Genomic DNA, 17,170 nt, shown 5'->3' on the forward strand with positions numbered 1-17,170 from the left:
TAAACATCACAAATAAAAGCAGCCATATGAGCAAGTCAAGTCAAGTCAAGTCAAAGTTTATTTATAGAGCACATTTAAAAACAACCTCAGTTGACCAAAGTGCTGTACAGTTATTAAAATAGAATAAATCATACACAAATAGGTATAAATAAAAACAATGAAAACAATAAAATACTAAAAACAGTAAAACAATCAAATAAAATAGAATAAAATAGTAATAAAAGCTCAATCCAAAACAGAGTTAGAGATAAAAAAGACAAATAAAAGGGTAAAAAAGTAAAAAGCACATGTGTGAGCATGTATATATAAAAAGCACACTACCATTCAATGACTAAAACAAAAAAAATGCAATAGGACACATAAAGTCAGCTTATTGAGGCAATGTTCCTGAGAATGTGTGCTCAGAGTGTGCTAAAGGTACTCTGAACTCCAAAACCTGCTGAATTTGAAAATCGAACTATATATATATATAGTATATATATATATATATATATATATATATATATATATATAGTTCGATTTTCAAATTCTCCTTGAATGAATCATTTGGGATGAATCCTTTTGTCAGAAGAAATAACCAAATCTTAGCTTAAAATTGGGAGATTTCATCAAAATCACTTACTCTCTATTTTGTCAAAGTTTAAGCAATTGCATTGACCAAATCCTTTAAAAACAGTTCAGTGTTGAGCTCCTCAGCGTAACTGAGAAGCCGTGAATGGCTCGGCAAAGACCAACAGTCACATGGAGCTAACTGCAGGGTGTTTGACACTGCAGGGTGTTTACACAGAGCCGAGAGGAGAGGACAAGAGAGGTCGTAAGTAAAGGTAAAGTAAAACTTATAATAGTTCAATATGTATATTTGTGTGGAGACCCATTTTTACCCCAATTTGGGTCACACTTGTGGGCATTTGAATATATATATATGCCATTTTATTACAATTTTTGTAAAATACATTATCATGGAAGTTTTTTTATGGCATTACAATTGTGTTAGACTGCAAGAGACAATTTTGAGATCTCCATTTTTCTAGCTATGAGTTTGCAGTTTCCATAGAGGTGAAATAGTTACATAATGCAATAAAAACTAGGCCACAGTGAGTCATTAAAATCTGATAGGAGCAAAAGTGCCCTGCAACGGCTTGGGGATTTAGAGTTTTTAGAGGCAACTACAAGGCAAAGTTTTTATTATTTAACAGGCAATTCCACTCCAGCTGAAGCTGCTGCATGACCATACCTCACACTGGTTGGTGAGCTTAGTGGAGGTGATGTCCAGCTGCTGAAACTCCTTCTTCAGCTTGGAGAAGTCGGCCTCCAGCCAGGTGTGCTCCAGCTTGGCCTCATTCAGCTGGCTCTTCAGCTCCTTGTGATCCACCGTCAGCAACTCGTTGTCATTAAGAAGCTGACGGTACGTCTGGTTCAGCCTTAAAGAAAAAAAGATGCAGACTGATGTTACCTGCTTGTGTAGGTCCACATCCATATAGTCAGGCGGCTTAGCTAAATAAAGGGGACACGCCGGACTTCCACTTCATCAAGATTGCGGATCGGAGATGGCAGCCATATAAAGTCTATGAGAAACGCTATATCTTCCAAGCCATTTAGAAGGTCAATCTTGGTGTCAAAATCTACATTTTCTGGGTCAAGAAATCATTTAAAGCTATTGAGAATATCACTAGATGATTATTTGATCAAATAGATATGTTCATTTTCACCCAGACTGGTAGGTCTTCAAGTGCTGCAGCAGGGAATCCTGAGCTGAAAATGTTTGGAATCTATGTTCACGGGAGAGTGAGGATTAGCTGCCATGTACACTGCTAAAAAAAATCAAGGGAACACTTTCATCTCATGTCAGATCTTGATCAACACATTATTTACAGTGAGTCATCCAGTGATATTCTCAATAGCTTTAAATGATTCCTTGACCCAGAAAATGTAGATTTTGACACCAAGATTGACCTTCTGAGTGACTTGAAGTGGCTCCTACCAAAAATTGAAACCTATGGTGATAGAGAGCATGTGGAAAAATGTTGGTGCTTTTGTCCGGCGTGTCCCCTTTCTTCTCAAATCTGGTCCTAAGCCGCCGGACTAATATGTGTCTGGGTGTGCTCTGGTGTGTGTGTGCTCCAGTGGGTGCATGTGTGTTCCTCCTCACCAGTCCTTCTCGTCTCGGAGCCTACGACACTCAGAGGCAGTGGTCCTGTGCTGCTCTTTCTCCAGAGCCATCCTCATCTGCTCCTCCTTCAGGGCTTTCTCCAGGTCTTCTAGCTTGGTCCCCTTCTGCAACAGGCTATTATATCTAAACACAGCAGCAACACACACACATCAACATCCTCCCATTTCTGTCCGACCTGCTCCATGTTCACACTCCCTCCCGCTCCCTCAGATCCTCTTCCTCCCGACTCACCCCGACTCAGAAACATTGACTCACTCCCCCATTTCAAATCACAACTCAAAACACATCTGTTTAAAACTGCCTATTCCCTGTGATGACAATTGCCCTGTCCAACCTATTGTATTGTTCTTAATTTTGTGTATTTTATTGTTGGTTCTTTTTTCTATCTTTTTGTACGGTGTCCCTGAGTGCCAAGAAAGGCGCCTTCCAAATAAAATGTATTATTATTAGGGCAGGGACTTTAACGCTCTAATTAATTAATTAATTAATTACACAAAAATTAACGTGTAAAAAAAATTACGCATTTTAATCGCACTTATTTTTGCACCGCGGAACGTTTCTCACTGGATGAGTTTCAGGAGGACCGATTATACTGGAACACCAACTAGCGTTGATGAGTTGAGACAACAACAAACCACAGTGAACATGAAGGAAGAAGCTGATGAGACCTTTGGTTGGCCCCGTGGATGATGGGACATTTAGTTACTAAAAACCAACGGATGGAAGCGTCCATAAGAGCATGGTTGTGTTGCTATGCAACAAGGAATTCACATATCACCGCAGCACATCCAGCCTCAAGTATCACCTCAATGCTAAACATATAGCAGCTAGCGGCTAGTGTGCTAGCTAGCGTGGATTGTGTTTTACTTCTAGTTTACAGAAGGTCTACCTACCTATAGGCTACCTGGATTTATGAAATGTACAATATTTATAAATATGCTATTGCTACACTTAATGGCAAAAATTCAACTGGTCTGTTGGACTTGAACAAAAATAAACAATATTTTTGTTGCTTAAGCTTATGTATTCAGTCATTATTCAATGGTATACTAAAAATCCATGTGAAAAAAATTACTTCTCACTGTTCTCAGGTCAAATATTTATATGCGATTAAAATGCGATTAATTTAGATTAATTAGTTACAAAGCCTCTAATTAATTAGATTAATTTTTTTAATCGAGTTCCGGCCCTAAATATTATTATTGTATTAACATGGAAACACACACAGGAACATGCATGGATCTTGTCCCCCCCCCTTACCTGTCCTGCAGTGTGCGATGCTCCAGCTCCAGAGTGCGATGGGCGTTCTTCAGACAGCCATGTTTGCCCATCAGGGTCTCACACTCCATGGCTTGTCGCTCATGCAGCGCCGCTAGCCGCTCGTGATCTCGCAGTAGCTGCTCGTGAACACCGCGCAGCTCCTCGCGTTCCCGTATGGCGCCATCACGTTCGCTTTCTGTCCCCGACTGCTGCTGCTGCAGCTGAGCATTCTGGGCCATGAGGGAGGCGCTCTGAGAGTTCAGAGTGGATTTCTCCACCTGGAGAAGAAAGGGGTTAACTGTTAATGTTGCATTTCAGCTCACTTCTGTCTGCTTGCACACTGATGCAGAGACTTGAATATACAGTCATGGAAAAAAATATTAGATCACCCTTGTTTTCTTCAATTTCTTGTTCATTTTAATGCCTGATACAACAAAAATAGCTCATAAGAGTTCAATTGAAGAGCTGATATCTAGTAATTTTCCATGGGTTTCTAAAGAATGATTTTGGTTATTATCAAGAAACCATAGAAAATGTCTAGATATCAGCTCTTAAATTAAACTCTTATGAGCTATTTTTGTTGTTATCATTATATTTGTCCAAACAAATGTATCTTTAGTTGTACACTCAAAAAAGCAAACTGGGTGTCTGTTACCTTCTCCTTAGTCTAACATGTAGCTTCTACTAAATAAAATGATGTTTTGTGGTTGAACAGTTTTAAAACATGTAGTTTTAGCAAAATGCAACACTTTAAAATTTACTAGAATGCTTTATGTTAAAACAACCTAATTAAATTGCTGAATATAATACTGTGTTTTAAAATGATTTATTTCCTGAATAATTACTATTATGTTCATTTTCATATGATAAAGGTAATCTTTTAGGCTAAACCACTTCAACCTAACTTTGTTTTGTTGGTTCAGCACAATTAATTCATGTACTTCACTATTTTAAAAAGTAGTTGTAACTACCCTATTAAATAAAGTAACTCTTAATAATGTCATACATGTTTAAATGGCCCAAGAAAATGATGTTAGTATGTTACAATTACCCTTACAAATCTAGTTGGACTGACCCCTGGTAATTAATTAACAGTAACGCAAATACATCATGTTGACCCAACATATTTACATTTTGTTCACCCAACAAAACTGTTTCTCACTAAATTAAAGCATTTTATTTAGGTGGAAATTATTTCCATAATTTTAATTCGTTCTGGGAACAAGTTATTTTTTTGAGTGTACCAGGCATTAAAATGAACAAGAAATTGAAGAAAATAATGCTCTAATCATTTACATTTACTGTACATATGTGTGTATGTTAACCTGCAGGTTAGCAGTGTGTGTCTGCAGGGCTGTGTTGTTCTCCTGCAGGGAGGCAGCCTGCCTCTGCAGGGCGAGGATCTGAGCCTGCTGACTGTCCGACTGGCTCTCCAGCTGTTTCAGCTGGGCCTGCATAGCCTGGCGCTCTGCCTCTAGTGTCGCATTCTGGAGAGAAGAAGAGAAACACCAGGAGGTGGTGTAAAGCTCTTACCCTGAACACACTGTTTGGTTTATTATTAACATAAATCAACATCAAAAGCAAGGGCTGGCGTGTTTCCAAACCAATACTTGATAAATTGGTCACCATATTGGTCGTATATCTTGATAAGGGCCAACCACTCACATTCCTCTCCACTTCAATGAGACGGTCTTTGAGCTTCAGCAGCTCCTTGGTGGCCTCCTGGCTTTCTCTCAGCCACTCGCTCATAGCCTTGCCAGTCTCACTGGGAGGGCTGGAACTTGATGCTGTCCACTCCTCCTCCTGCCTCTGTTGCAAGGCCTCATAGCTCAGCTTCACCTGTGGGGGTCAAAGGTCAAACACTCAAGAGATTTTTCTCAATTGTGACTCTAAGGCTACGTTTACACGAGGACGGTCTGAACAGACGACGCAAAAGTGGCATTGCGTCTTCACTTTTTATTCCGCGTTTAGACGAGCATTTTCGGGAGGAAATCTGCTGCATACGGTGACGCAAAAGTGTGTGAAATTCGATTGTATGCAGCCAGGCGGCATCACTTAAAGCGATAAGAGCATCTTTGGGCATGTGGAAGTTTTCACGCCACACATTTTCATCAGCTACTCCTTCCACAAAGTTCTCCACCATCACTAGATCTCCCAGGTCTCCTCCAAAGCCGTCTGGCTCCTCCCACCAATTGCTGCATCCAAAATGTGATAGAGGTAATTCCAGATCCTTCTCTGTTCACTAATACTATCTGTACATATCCTGTACATTTGGTGGAAAGACTCCTGTAAGTTTATTAGAGCTGCCAGAGCAGCTTGAAGGTCCCACCATGGAAATAATCCCACGTTTGTTTATTTTCCTGTACTGGAGCATGTATGTGACGTAAACACATACGTGACGTGAGCAGATCAGATCAGAGTTTTGTGTCTTGTCAGTGTAGACGACACGCTACGGAGGAGTGGATTTAACTTTTACACTTTGGAGGGTGGTTTCAGATTTTTGCGTCTTTAAGCCCCCAAAACGCCGTCACCGTCTAAACGAAAGGCACTTCCCATAAAATATTTTGTCGTTTTTACCCGCGAGCGTCCTCGTGTAAACGGGGCCTAACAGGCCTTCAAAAGTGCGTTTTGACTTACAGTCTTAAGCTCTTGGCGCAGCTGCAGGTTCAGGGTGGAGGATTCCTGCAGACGAGCTTCCAAAGCCGCCATCTTGTCCTCTTTAATCTGCAGAGATTTCTTCAGAGATGACTCCAATTCCGACTCCAGCATCTTGAACCTGCTGCATAGGTTGAAAGAAAGAATTTTGAACCAGCTGTGGAGTTATAACACTCTTCATTTCTTATCATATGCACTTCAATAGTTACAGAATGGGAATTCCAAGCAGTATGTATAAGCACCTGTTGTCTGGTGCCTCCTCTTGTTCAGCGTCCTGTAAACTCTCCTGGTTCAGGACCTTCATTTCTAAATCGTGAGCCAGCTTCTCCAGTTCATTATCTCTCTGCTGGGTCTTCAGCTTCTCACTTACCAGCTCCTGAAGATGGACAGTAGTGATTACACTTTTTCAAGACAAATTCATGGACATTTAACTTGATTTTTTTAAATCTGAGAACTCATATGAAACACATGCACACTGCTGCTGTGTAAACGGTGCATTATCGGTGAAACGTCAGGCTAGGTCAGGGCAGATTATTCATTCAGTCAGCGTAAACTTGACAGCACACACTTCCTCCCCTCACCTCTCTGAGGGTGGCCAGGGTCCTGTGGTCGATAGCAGTTTGCTTGGTCAGTTCTCTGTTGTCTCTCTCCAGGCCTTTGACCCTCTCAGCAGTCTCCCTCAACCCCTCCACCTCCTTTACAAGAAATCGCATCTCCCTTTCCAGGCTGGCCATACAGATATTGCTGCTGTCTAAGTTGGCTTCCTGTATTTCAGCCTAAAACAGAGGGATTGTAAAACAGAAACAATTTTATTCAAGAGCAACTAAATTATTCCAAACATTATCCTCATGGACGCATTACTGAATGGGCATTATACCCAGTAACAAGGCCCCACCTGGCCTTAACCTACAAAATGTCACTCAAAGAGACACATACCAGACAGGAAAAGACTCAAAGCAACCACAAAGAAACATAAAAGGAGACACACACGCCAAAATGACTACAAAGAGAAACAAAACAACTACAACGAGTCATAAAACAACTACAAAGAGATGCAAAACAGCTGCAAATAGAAACAAAACAACTACAACGTGACACAAAACAACTATAAAGAGATGCAAAACAGCTGCAATTAGAAACAAAACAACTAGAATGAGACACAAAACAACTACAAAGAGATGCAAAACAGCTGCAAATAGAAACAAAACAACTACAATGAGACACAAAACAACTACAAAGAGATGCAAAACAGCTGCAAATAGAAACAAAACAACTACAACGAGACACAAATCAACTACAGAGATGTAAAACAGCTGCAATTAGAAACAAAACAAATACAATGAGACACAAAACAACTACAAAGAGATGCAAAACAGCTGCAATTAGAAACAAAACAACTACAACGAGACACAAATCAACTACAAAGAGATGCAAAACAGCTGCAAATAGAAACAAAACAACTACAACGTGACACAAAACATCTACAAAGAGATGCAAAACAGCTGCAATTAGAAACAAAACAACTACAATGAGACACAAAACAACTATAAAGAGATGCAAAACAGCTGCAATTAGAAACAAAACAACTAGAATGAGACACAAAACAACTACAAAGAGATGCAAAACAGCTGCAAATAGAAACAAACAATTACAATGAGACACAAAACAACTACAAAGAGATGCAAAACAGCTGCAAATAGAAACAAAACAACTACAACGTGACACAAAACATCTACAAAGAGATGCAAAACAGCTGCAATTAGAAACAAAACAACTACAATGAGACACAAAACAACTACAAAGAGATGCAAAACAGTTGCAATTAGAAACAAAACAACAACAATGAGACACAAATCAACTACAAAGAGATGCAAAACAGCTGCAATTAGAAACAAAACAACTACAATGAGACACAAAACAACTACAAAGAGATGCAAAGCAGCTGCAATTAGAAACAAAACAACTACAATGAGACTCAAAACAACTACAAAGAGATGCAAAACAGCTGCAAATAGAAACAAAACAACTACAATGAGACTCAAAACAACTACAAAGAGATGCAAAACAGCTGCAAATAGAAACAAAACAACTACAACGAGACACAAAACAACTACAAAGAGATGCAAAACAGCTACAAATAGAAACAAAACAACTACAATGAGACACAAAACAACTACAAAGAGATGCAAAACAGCTGCAATTAGAAACAAAACAACTACAACGTGACACAAAACATCTACAAAGAGATGCAAAACAGCTGCAAAGAGACAAATGAAGATCGCAAAGGGACTCACAATGACTATGAAAAGTGTACAAAAAACGTAACATTAAAAATAAATAACTAATTACAAAGTGACACAAAACAACTACAAAGAGACACAGAATAACTACAACGAGGCACAAAACCACAGAGAGATGCATAACAAATACAGAGAGAGACAAAACATCAACAAAAAGAGGCTAAACAACAATATCATATGTGTCTTGCTCCTGTGGTGGAGAGGTGGGGGGCCCTTATGCATGTCTTTGCCCAGGGGCCCATTGTTTATAACCCGCCTAAGGTTATCCTACCATAAGTTAGCAACTGACACCTTGCTCTTAGTCTACCCACCTGCTGACGGAGCCGTCGATTCTCTTTCTCTAGCTGCCTCTTTTCCCTCTCCAGGACTGTGGTTTCCTGCTCCAGACTTTGCTTCTCTGTTTCTAGTTGCTCCAGGCGTCGTGCAGAGATCCGAAGTTCCTCCAACGTGGCCTGAAGACTCTGGTTCTCTGCCTCCAGCTCCTGAACCTCTGCCTCCAGGCGCTGGACTTTACGGTCTAAAGAGATGGAAGGTGGGATGAAGAAATAAACTGGTATTCTTGCATCACTGAGGCCCCGTTTACACGAGGACGCTCGCGGGTGAAAACGGCAAAATATTTTATCGGAAGTGCCTTTCGTTTAGACGGTGACGGCGTTTTGGGGGCTTAAAGACGCAAAAATCTGAAACCACCTTCCAAAGTGGAAAAGTTAAATCCGCTCTGCCGTAGCGTGTCGTCTACACTGACAAGACACAAAACTCTGATCTGATCTGCTCACGTCACGTATGTGTTTACGTCACATACATGCTCCAGTACAGGAAAATAAACAAACGTGGGATTATTTCCATGCGTCGGACCTTCAAGCTGCTCTGGCAGCTCTAATAAACTTACAGGAGTCTTTCCACCAAATGTACAGGATATGTACAGATAGTATTAGTGAACAGAGAAGGATCTGAAATTACCTCCATCACATTTTGGATGCAGCAATTCGTCGGAGGCGAGCCAGACGGCTGTGAACGAGACCTGGGAGATCTAGTGATGGTGGAGAACTTTGTGGAAGGAGTAGCTGATGAAAATGTGTGGCGTGAAAACTTCTGCATGCCCAAAGATGCTCTTATCGCTTTAAGTGATGCCGCCTGGCTGCATACAATCGAATTTCACACACTTTTGCGTCACCGTGTGCACGCAGATTTCCTCCCGAAAACGCTCGTCTAAACGAGGAATAAAAAGTGAAGACGCGACGCCACTTTTGCGTCTTCTGTTCAGACCGTCATCATGTAAACGGAGCCTTAATCTCTAATGTTGCTTCGATCCACAGAACCTACCAGTGTTATCGAGGGAAGTCTGCAGATGCTGGTTCACTGTGTCCAGAGCCCTGCACTTGGCCTCCAGACGCTGTGTGTGCTTGCTGGCGTAGGAGGAACGTGTTGGCAGACCTGTGAAGATGCTGTCATGGCGGGGACTGCTGCTCTTGGAGCCAGGGGAGCCGTCACGTGATCCAACAAAACAATGGAGCCTATTGTGATTGTTTTCTAAGACTTCCAGATCAGACATCAGTTCTTTAAAATGGTCTCCATCGTCTCTGTCCTCCAGCTGTCCTTTCTCCTGAATATGAAGGTCTGCACTATCTGTGAGGAGGATCTCACTATGGTCTCCTTCCAGATCTTCTGCGTGGAGTGGCTCATGGCAGTTTGAATCTCCATTCAGAATCGGCCTTGTTACTGCGGATACATTAGTGCAGTTTTCTAAATCTGAGCAGGTGGTTTGCAGCCCCGTGGGTTCATCTGATGATGAGGAACAGTGATTGGTGCCACGGAACACCTGGCGGCCATGTTTGGGCTGCACGCTGTTGTTATTAGACACAGCTCTGAGTTCCTCGATGATCCTCAACAGACTTTGGTTCTCCTTCTCCAGCTTCAGCATCCGACTGCGGGTCCTCTCACTCACCTCCTCGCCCAGAGTCTGCTGGCCTTTATACAAACACATGGTGGCAATTAAATAAAGGACAGGAGGACTTGAGAAATACAGAATGAAAGACTAGTTGTAAATAATTACAGATGTGTGCTTTGCAAGGTTATTATAGTTAACGAAAACTAACGAAATAACGAAATCTAGAATTGAAAAAACATTTTCGTTAACTGAAATGAAATAAAAATAAATCACTACTATCAAATTATTGTGAAAATGTCCTTAGTTTTCGTTTTTGTCAACTTTTTTTCATTCATAATTCAGTGTTTCTATTTGAACATGCAACACATGGTGAATATGTTTACTGAGACTGGGATGTCTACACTAGAAACCAAAATTCAAAACACCTGGAACTGTAAGAGTTAATAACCTTATTGGGGCTGAGATGGATAAACCAAAGGAAATAAAGGCAAAATGTATTATGACCACTTTGAATCTGGCACCCAACATATAGCCCATTACAACAAAACTAAAACTAACACTAAAACTAATAAAAACTAAACTAAAACTAAGCATTTTCAAAAAGTAAAAACTAAACTAAAACTAGAAAACTCACTCTAAAAACCAACTAAAACTAACTGAATTTGAAAACAAAAATTCACAACGAAATTAAAACAAAAACTAATGAAAAATCCAAAACTATTATAACCTTGGTGCTTTGTCATGTTTCAGCATACATTCAAACTGCATGCAGAAGCAAAAATAGACCAGAAAAGTATCTAAAGAGCTAACAGATTAAAAACATGCATGTATCCACAGATACTTAGTTAATTTGGATATCCATTTATTTACCTACACTAACATTCCAACCAATCCCATCCATGAATGCTCCCATTACTTCACCTAACCGTGTCAGCAGCTCTTACCCTGAGATTTCTCAGTGGTTTTGGAGAGCTGCTCTAACTCCCAGCCCAGGTGTTGGGACTCCTCCATGGTCCTCCTCTGAGCCAAACACAGAGCCAGGTTCTCCTCCTGCAGCTCCTCGATGCGCCTCCGATCAGCCTCTTTCTCCTAAAGCGGAGACACAAAGTTGCAGAGGTATGAGAACAGGTTCTGTCCAGCTGCAGAAAGAACGTGGTGATCATCATCAGTCTAAAAAGGGACTTACAGGTGCATCTTAATAAATTAGAATATGATGGAAAAGTCCATTTCCAGTAGTTCAAGTCAAATACCCCCAACCAAGTATTGAGTCATATAGATGGACAGACTTTTCAGAGGCCAACATTTCCATATTAAACATACCTTTTAAAGTTGGTCTTTTGTAATATATATTTTTTTGAGACACTGAATTTTAGGTCTTCATTAAATGTAAGCCATAATCATTATAATTAGAAGAAATTAACCCTCTGTGGTACACATTATGATGCCAGTTAGGAAAAAATGTTTGGAGTGTTTTTTGTCTTAAAAAAGACTAAATAAACATAATCTGCAAAAAAAAAAAATCAGAAGTTTTTGGGGTTTGTTGCCTGTAGGAAACATTGTACCATAACGGTGCACAAGTGAAAAAAATAGTTTTTAAATTAATTTTAACATAATTCATTTAATAAACATGTAAAAGATTCAGTAGCTTCAACAGGGAACAATACATAACATTTTAAATTTAAAAACATTATAAAAGGAACTTTTTGAACCGGTTTCCTGTCTGAATGTTGCCTGTAAGAAACATTGAACCATTGAACCAACGACCCATTGAAATGAATGTCTTGAACAGTCTAAGTGTATGAAACTATCAAAAATGAAGGTTTCCTCACCTATCAGTAGGAATATGTTTTTTCCAGATGGAAAGGGCTCAGGAAATTATGTTTTGAATGATTTTTTTTTGTGGCGCAAAATGGCAAAGCTGTTTCCTTTGGAAAAGTCTGCAAAAAAGGGTTTCAATATGGCCTCCTGGAGGTCATGTGACAAATTAAAGCATTGCTACTGGTTCCCTATACTCTCCCCTCTTTTTTAAAGTATCGCATCACTCAAAAACATGCATTGTAGAAATTTGACAGGCCAAAAATGGGTATGTTGCCTGAAGGCAACACCGTCCCATAGAGGGTTAAATAAATCAAGACATTAAATGTTTCATTCTGTGTGTAATGGGTCTGTATAATGTGTTATTTCCACTTTTTGAATTGAATGACTGACATAAATGAAATTCTAATTCCTAAATTCTAATTTATTGAAATGCACCTGTATTAGTTATCTACTGCTGACTTCTTCTTTTGTGTAAATGTCTGACCTGTTCCATGTCATGAACCCTGGCCTTCAGCAGCAGACTGTGCTTCTCCAGCTGGTGGATTTTATCAGAGCGAGCCCTCCATCCTGCCAGCTGATCCTCCAACACCTCTTTGGTCTCCTGCAGAACCCTGTTATCCTCCTTTACCTCCTGAAACACACAAACAAATCATCAACATGAGATTTTAATTATAGTAATAACTACGAGTCAACTGGCAAAGCATTAGTCAGGCGGCTTAGCTAAATAAAGGGGACACACCGGACAAAAGCACCACATTTTTTCCACATGCTCTCTATCACCATAGGTTTCAATTTTTGGTAGGAGCCACTTCATCAAGATTGCGGATCGGAGATGGCAGCCATATAAAGTCTATGAGAAACGCTATATCTTCCAAGCCACTTAGAAGGTCAATCTTGGTGTCAAAATCTACATTTTCTGGGTCAAGAAATCCTTTAAAGCTATTGAGAACATCACTAGATGATTATTTGATCAAATAGATATGTTCATTTTCACCCAGACTGGTAGGTCTTCAAGTGCTGCAGCAGGGAATCCTGAGCTGAAAATGTTTGGAGTCTATGTTCACGGGAGAGTGCTCATAAGCTGCAATGTACACTGCTCAAAAAAATCAAGGGAACACTTTCATCTCATGACAGATCTTGATCAACACATTATTTACAGTGAGTCATCTAGTGATATTCTCAATAGCTTTAAATGATTCTTTGACCCAGAAAATGTAGATTTTGACACCGAGATTGACCTTCTGAGTGGCTTGGAAGATTTATTGCTTCTCATAGACTTTATATGGCTGCCATCTCCGATCCGCAATCTTGATGAAGTGGCTCCCACCAAAAATTGAAACCTATGGTGATAGAGAGCATGTGGAAAAATTTTGGTGCTTTTGTCTGGCGTGTCCCCTTTCTTCTCAAATCTGGTCCTAAGCCGCCTGACTACATCCATAAGACTCCATTAACCTCCACTTTGGCCTTGTAGAACTCCATCTTGTGCAGTTGCTCCCTGTAGCGTCCAGCTTCACTCTCCAGCTTGTCCGCCTTTATAGCTCTCTCTCTCAGGGCGTCCAGCTCGTCACGGTAGGTCCGAGCAGCACGGGCGTCTCCAAGCAGCTGGGAGTTCTGGTGAAGGTTCAGACAGAAGCATGGTTTATTGCAAAAACTTTAACCCATAAGAACCCACGGTGACACCCATGTAACAGACACTTTAAATATTCTAGAACAGGGGTCTCAAACTCAAATTACCTGGGGGCCGCTGGAGGCAGTATTAAAATGACCAAAAAAATCTAAATGACTTAAAAAAGACACAAAAAAGACAGACAAAATGACTTAAAAAGACACAAAATGACCAAAAGACACAAAATGACAAAAAAAAGGACACAAAATGACAGAAAAAAATAAATTACTTAAAAAAGACACAAAATTACTAAAAAGAGACACAAAATGACCAAAAAAGACACAAAATGACTGAAAAAACACTAAATTACTTAAAAAAGACACAAAATGACCAAAAAAAGACACAAAATGACAGAAAAAAACGAAATTACTTAAAAAAGACACAAAACCCCCCACAAAATTACTAAAAAAAGACTAAAAAAAGGACACAAAATGACAGAAAAAAACTAAATTACTTAAAAAAGACACAAAATTACTAAAAAGAGACACAAAATGACCAAAAAAGACACAAAATGACTGAAAAAACACTAAATTACTTAAAAAAGACACAAAATGACCAAAAAAAGACACAAAATGACAGAAAAAAACTAAATTACTTAAAAAAGACACAAAACCCCCCCACAAAATTACTAAAAAAAGACACAGAATGACCAAAAACCCCCCACATCATAATATATATATATATGTTCTGCGTGGTTCACTTGGTCTGTGATATATCCCCCATAACTTTCCTTTATGGATAACTGGGTCTGGGTTCTTATGGGCTAAATAAATGAAGCTCTGCATCACTCTCTCAGATTTGTCAGCATATGGCGGTTTCTTGTCAGTATCAGATTCTTATATTATTTGTATTTAATTGAAAGAATTAATCCATGTGTTTTTTATTAACAAAAGTTCATATTAGTACCTGTATTATGAAAAGTGTGACAACCCCCCAGCCTGTCAGGTCTTTAAGCTTGTGAGCTGGCAGCTTTGAGAAAGCCACTGTATGCTACTGGTGCAGCACAAAAGGGCATAGAGATAAAGTTAGCAACTAGCTGGTGGAGAATTTAGCAACTAAAAAGCCAGATAATTCCCTCAGGGATGAGGTAAAAGGAGAATGAATATTGGATTTACATTCATCACTTGGACAGAAACAGGCCTCCAAATGAATGCTAATGTTGCTCAGCGCCTGCTATATAAGGTGACAATATGTCAATGTTGTGCTGGCTTGTTCCGTTGCCCCTAGGTCATGGGTGTCAAACTCGCGGCCCGCGGGCCAATTGCGGCCCTCGTGACGATATTTTATGGCCCCCACCTTGATATGAAAGATTAATGTGAGTTATATAAATGGCACTTTACCGTGTTGTGTGTGGAAGGATCCTTTAATTACTTTTTTGGGGTAATTTTGTGTCTTTTTAAAATAATTGTGTGGCTTTTTTAATAATTTTGTGTCTTTTTAAAATAATTTTGTGTCTTTTATGGTAATTCTGTGTCTTTTTATGTAATTTTGTGTCTTTTTAAAATAATTGTGTGTCTTTTTGGGGTCATTTTTTGGGTCATTTTGTGTCTTTTTAAAATAATTTTGTGTCTTTTTTGGTAATTCTGTGTCTTTTTTTGTTATTTTGTGTCTTTTTAAAGTAATTTAGTGCTCTTTCAGTCATTTTGTGTCTTTTTTGGTCATTTTGTGTATTTTTTAAGTAATTTACTTTTTTTCTGTCATATTCTGTCATTTTTTTTTAGTAATTTTGTGTCTTTTTTTGGTCATCTTGATACTGCCTTCAGCGGCCCCCAGGTAATTTGAGTTTGAGACCCCTGCCCTAGGTGGTCCAAAAAATAATTAATACTGCTTTCATTTCCATGCGTTTGGTTGTTAGAAACCGAAGGCCTAAACAGAGAATAGAAATGGAGATTTCCCATTCAGACAAATCCATATAAGCTCTGGTTGTATCTCTGTTCGGAGTTCAGAGGTTTAAATTTGCCGTCATTAAGCAGCGCTCTGCAGTAAAGTATGGTGTGCAATAATCTGTATAATCTGCAGGCTGGTCAGGAGGTTACTGTGTGTCATCCGAAGGAGCTGCAATTTATTCTTTGTTCTTTTTCTGACTTCAAACCTCCTGCTGGATCCTCTTCAGCTCTGTCTCCATGTTCTCCAGCTCATGTCTGCAGTCCTGCATCTGCTCACTCTTCTCCTCTCTGTGCGGTGCAGAAACACAAGCAGGCCTGCAGGTTAGTGTGGACTACTTACTGCTTTTCTGCAGAACTTTAACAAATATTTAAATACTGCCAAATACAACATCCTTTTGAAATTCCATGTTTCAAATGCTTGCAAATTCAAACACAAAACTACACATGTATTACACAGAACTTGATTCTAACATATACAGTCATGGAAAAAACGATTAGACCATTGTTTTCTTCAATTTCTTGTTCATTTTAATGCCTGGTACAACTAAAGGTACCTTTGTTTTCGACAAATATAATGATAACAACAAAATTAGCTCATAAGAGATTAATTTAAGAGCTGATATCTAGTCATTTTCCATAGTTTCCTTGATAATGATTTTGGTTATTATCAAGAAAATCATAGAAAATGTCTAGATATCAGCTCTTAAATTAACCCTCTATGGTATGACGTTGCCATGTGGCAACAAACCCATTTTACGCCTTCTACATAAAGACAATACATCCCCAGTTATGATGCAATGAATTAAAAGAGAGGTGGGATTCTAATTATACCAATAGCCAACCAATTACTCATGATATGGCACAAAAAATGTAATTAAATTATGAAAAATGTATTTTTAAATAGTTTTTACTTTCAAATGAGATGCATCTCATGCATGCATTCAGGCTACTGGGGATTGTTCAGACTATAACATGAGTTTTTAAATAAATGTTAATACCATTTTAAACAAAACTCTCTTGTTTTCATTACTTTCCACTATCGTATGGTGTTGCCGTATGGCAACGAAACCTAAAAACTACAAAAAAAATAATATTTTTTGAAAATATCTCTTGATTATGTTTACTTGGTCTATTTTAAGACAAAAAAACACCCAAAACATTTTTTTAACAACTGGGATCATAATGCGTACCATAGAGGGTTAAACTCTTATTACTATTTTTGTTGTTATCATTATATGTGTCCAAACAAATGTACCTTTAGTTGTACCAGTCATTAAAATGAACAAGAAATTGAAGAAAACAATGGTCTAATCGTTTTTTCCATGACTGTAGGTCTTAAACCCCATTTTATTTCCTCTCCAACATGTTATTAAGAAACAGGTGCATACAGGAAGAGCTACAGCAGGTTCAGATGTACATATGCACATGAAAGAACTGTCTAAGGGCCATACATGATGCTTTAAGTGATATTGTGTTTGCTCAGAAGCAGCAATATGTGAAGAGAGGACAATACAGCCGAGAAGATGG

The 17,170-nt window shown here is 39.1% G+C and overlaps 1 protein-coding gene across 1 annotated transcript in view; it reads right to left on the reverse strand.

Annotated features, from left to right (window-relative positions):
• LOC131968501 (girdin-like) overlaps positions 1-17,170 on the reverse strand; it is a 44,486-nt gene that overhangs the window by 11,952 nt on the left and 15,364 nt on the right. Inside the window, exons 9-22 of the mRNA XM_059329417.1 lie at positions 15,850-15,931; positions 13,544-13,702; positions 12,576-12,722; positions 11,218-11,362; positions 9,709-10,353; positions 8,697-8,902; positions 6,667-6,861; positions 6,328-6,461; positions 6,068-6,209; positions 5,096-5,269; positions 4,756-4,917; positions 3,431-3,708; positions 2,150-2,293; positions 1,235-1,421 (exon numbers count right to left, since the gene is read on the reverse strand). Coding sequence (XP_059185400.1) covers positions 1,235-1,421; positions 2,150-2,293; positions 3,431-3,708; positions 4,756-4,917; positions 5,096-5,269; positions 6,068-6,209; positions 6,328-6,461; positions 6,667-6,861; positions 8,697-8,902; positions 9,709-10,353; positions 11,218-11,362; positions 12,576-12,722; positions 13,544-13,702; positions 15,850-15,931 — 2,800 coding nt within the window. The remainder of the gene's footprint in view (positions 1-1,234; positions 1,422-2,149; positions 2,294-3,430; positions 3,709-4,755; positions 4,918-5,095; positions 5,270-6,067; positions 6,210-6,327; positions 6,462-6,666; positions 6,862-8,696; positions 8,903-9,708; positions 10,354-11,217; positions 11,363-12,575; positions 12,723-13,543; positions 13,703-15,849; positions 15,932-17,170) is intronic.

The sequence above is a fragment of the Centropristis striata genome, chromosome 1 (assembly GCF_030273125.1).
Source record: "Centropristis striata isolate RG_2023a ecotype Rhode Island chromosome 1, C.striata_1.0, whole genome shotgun sequence".
NCBI classification, from domain to species: domain Eukaryota; kingdom Metazoa; phylum Chordata; class Actinopteri; order Perciformes; family Serranidae; genus Centropristis; species Centropristis striata.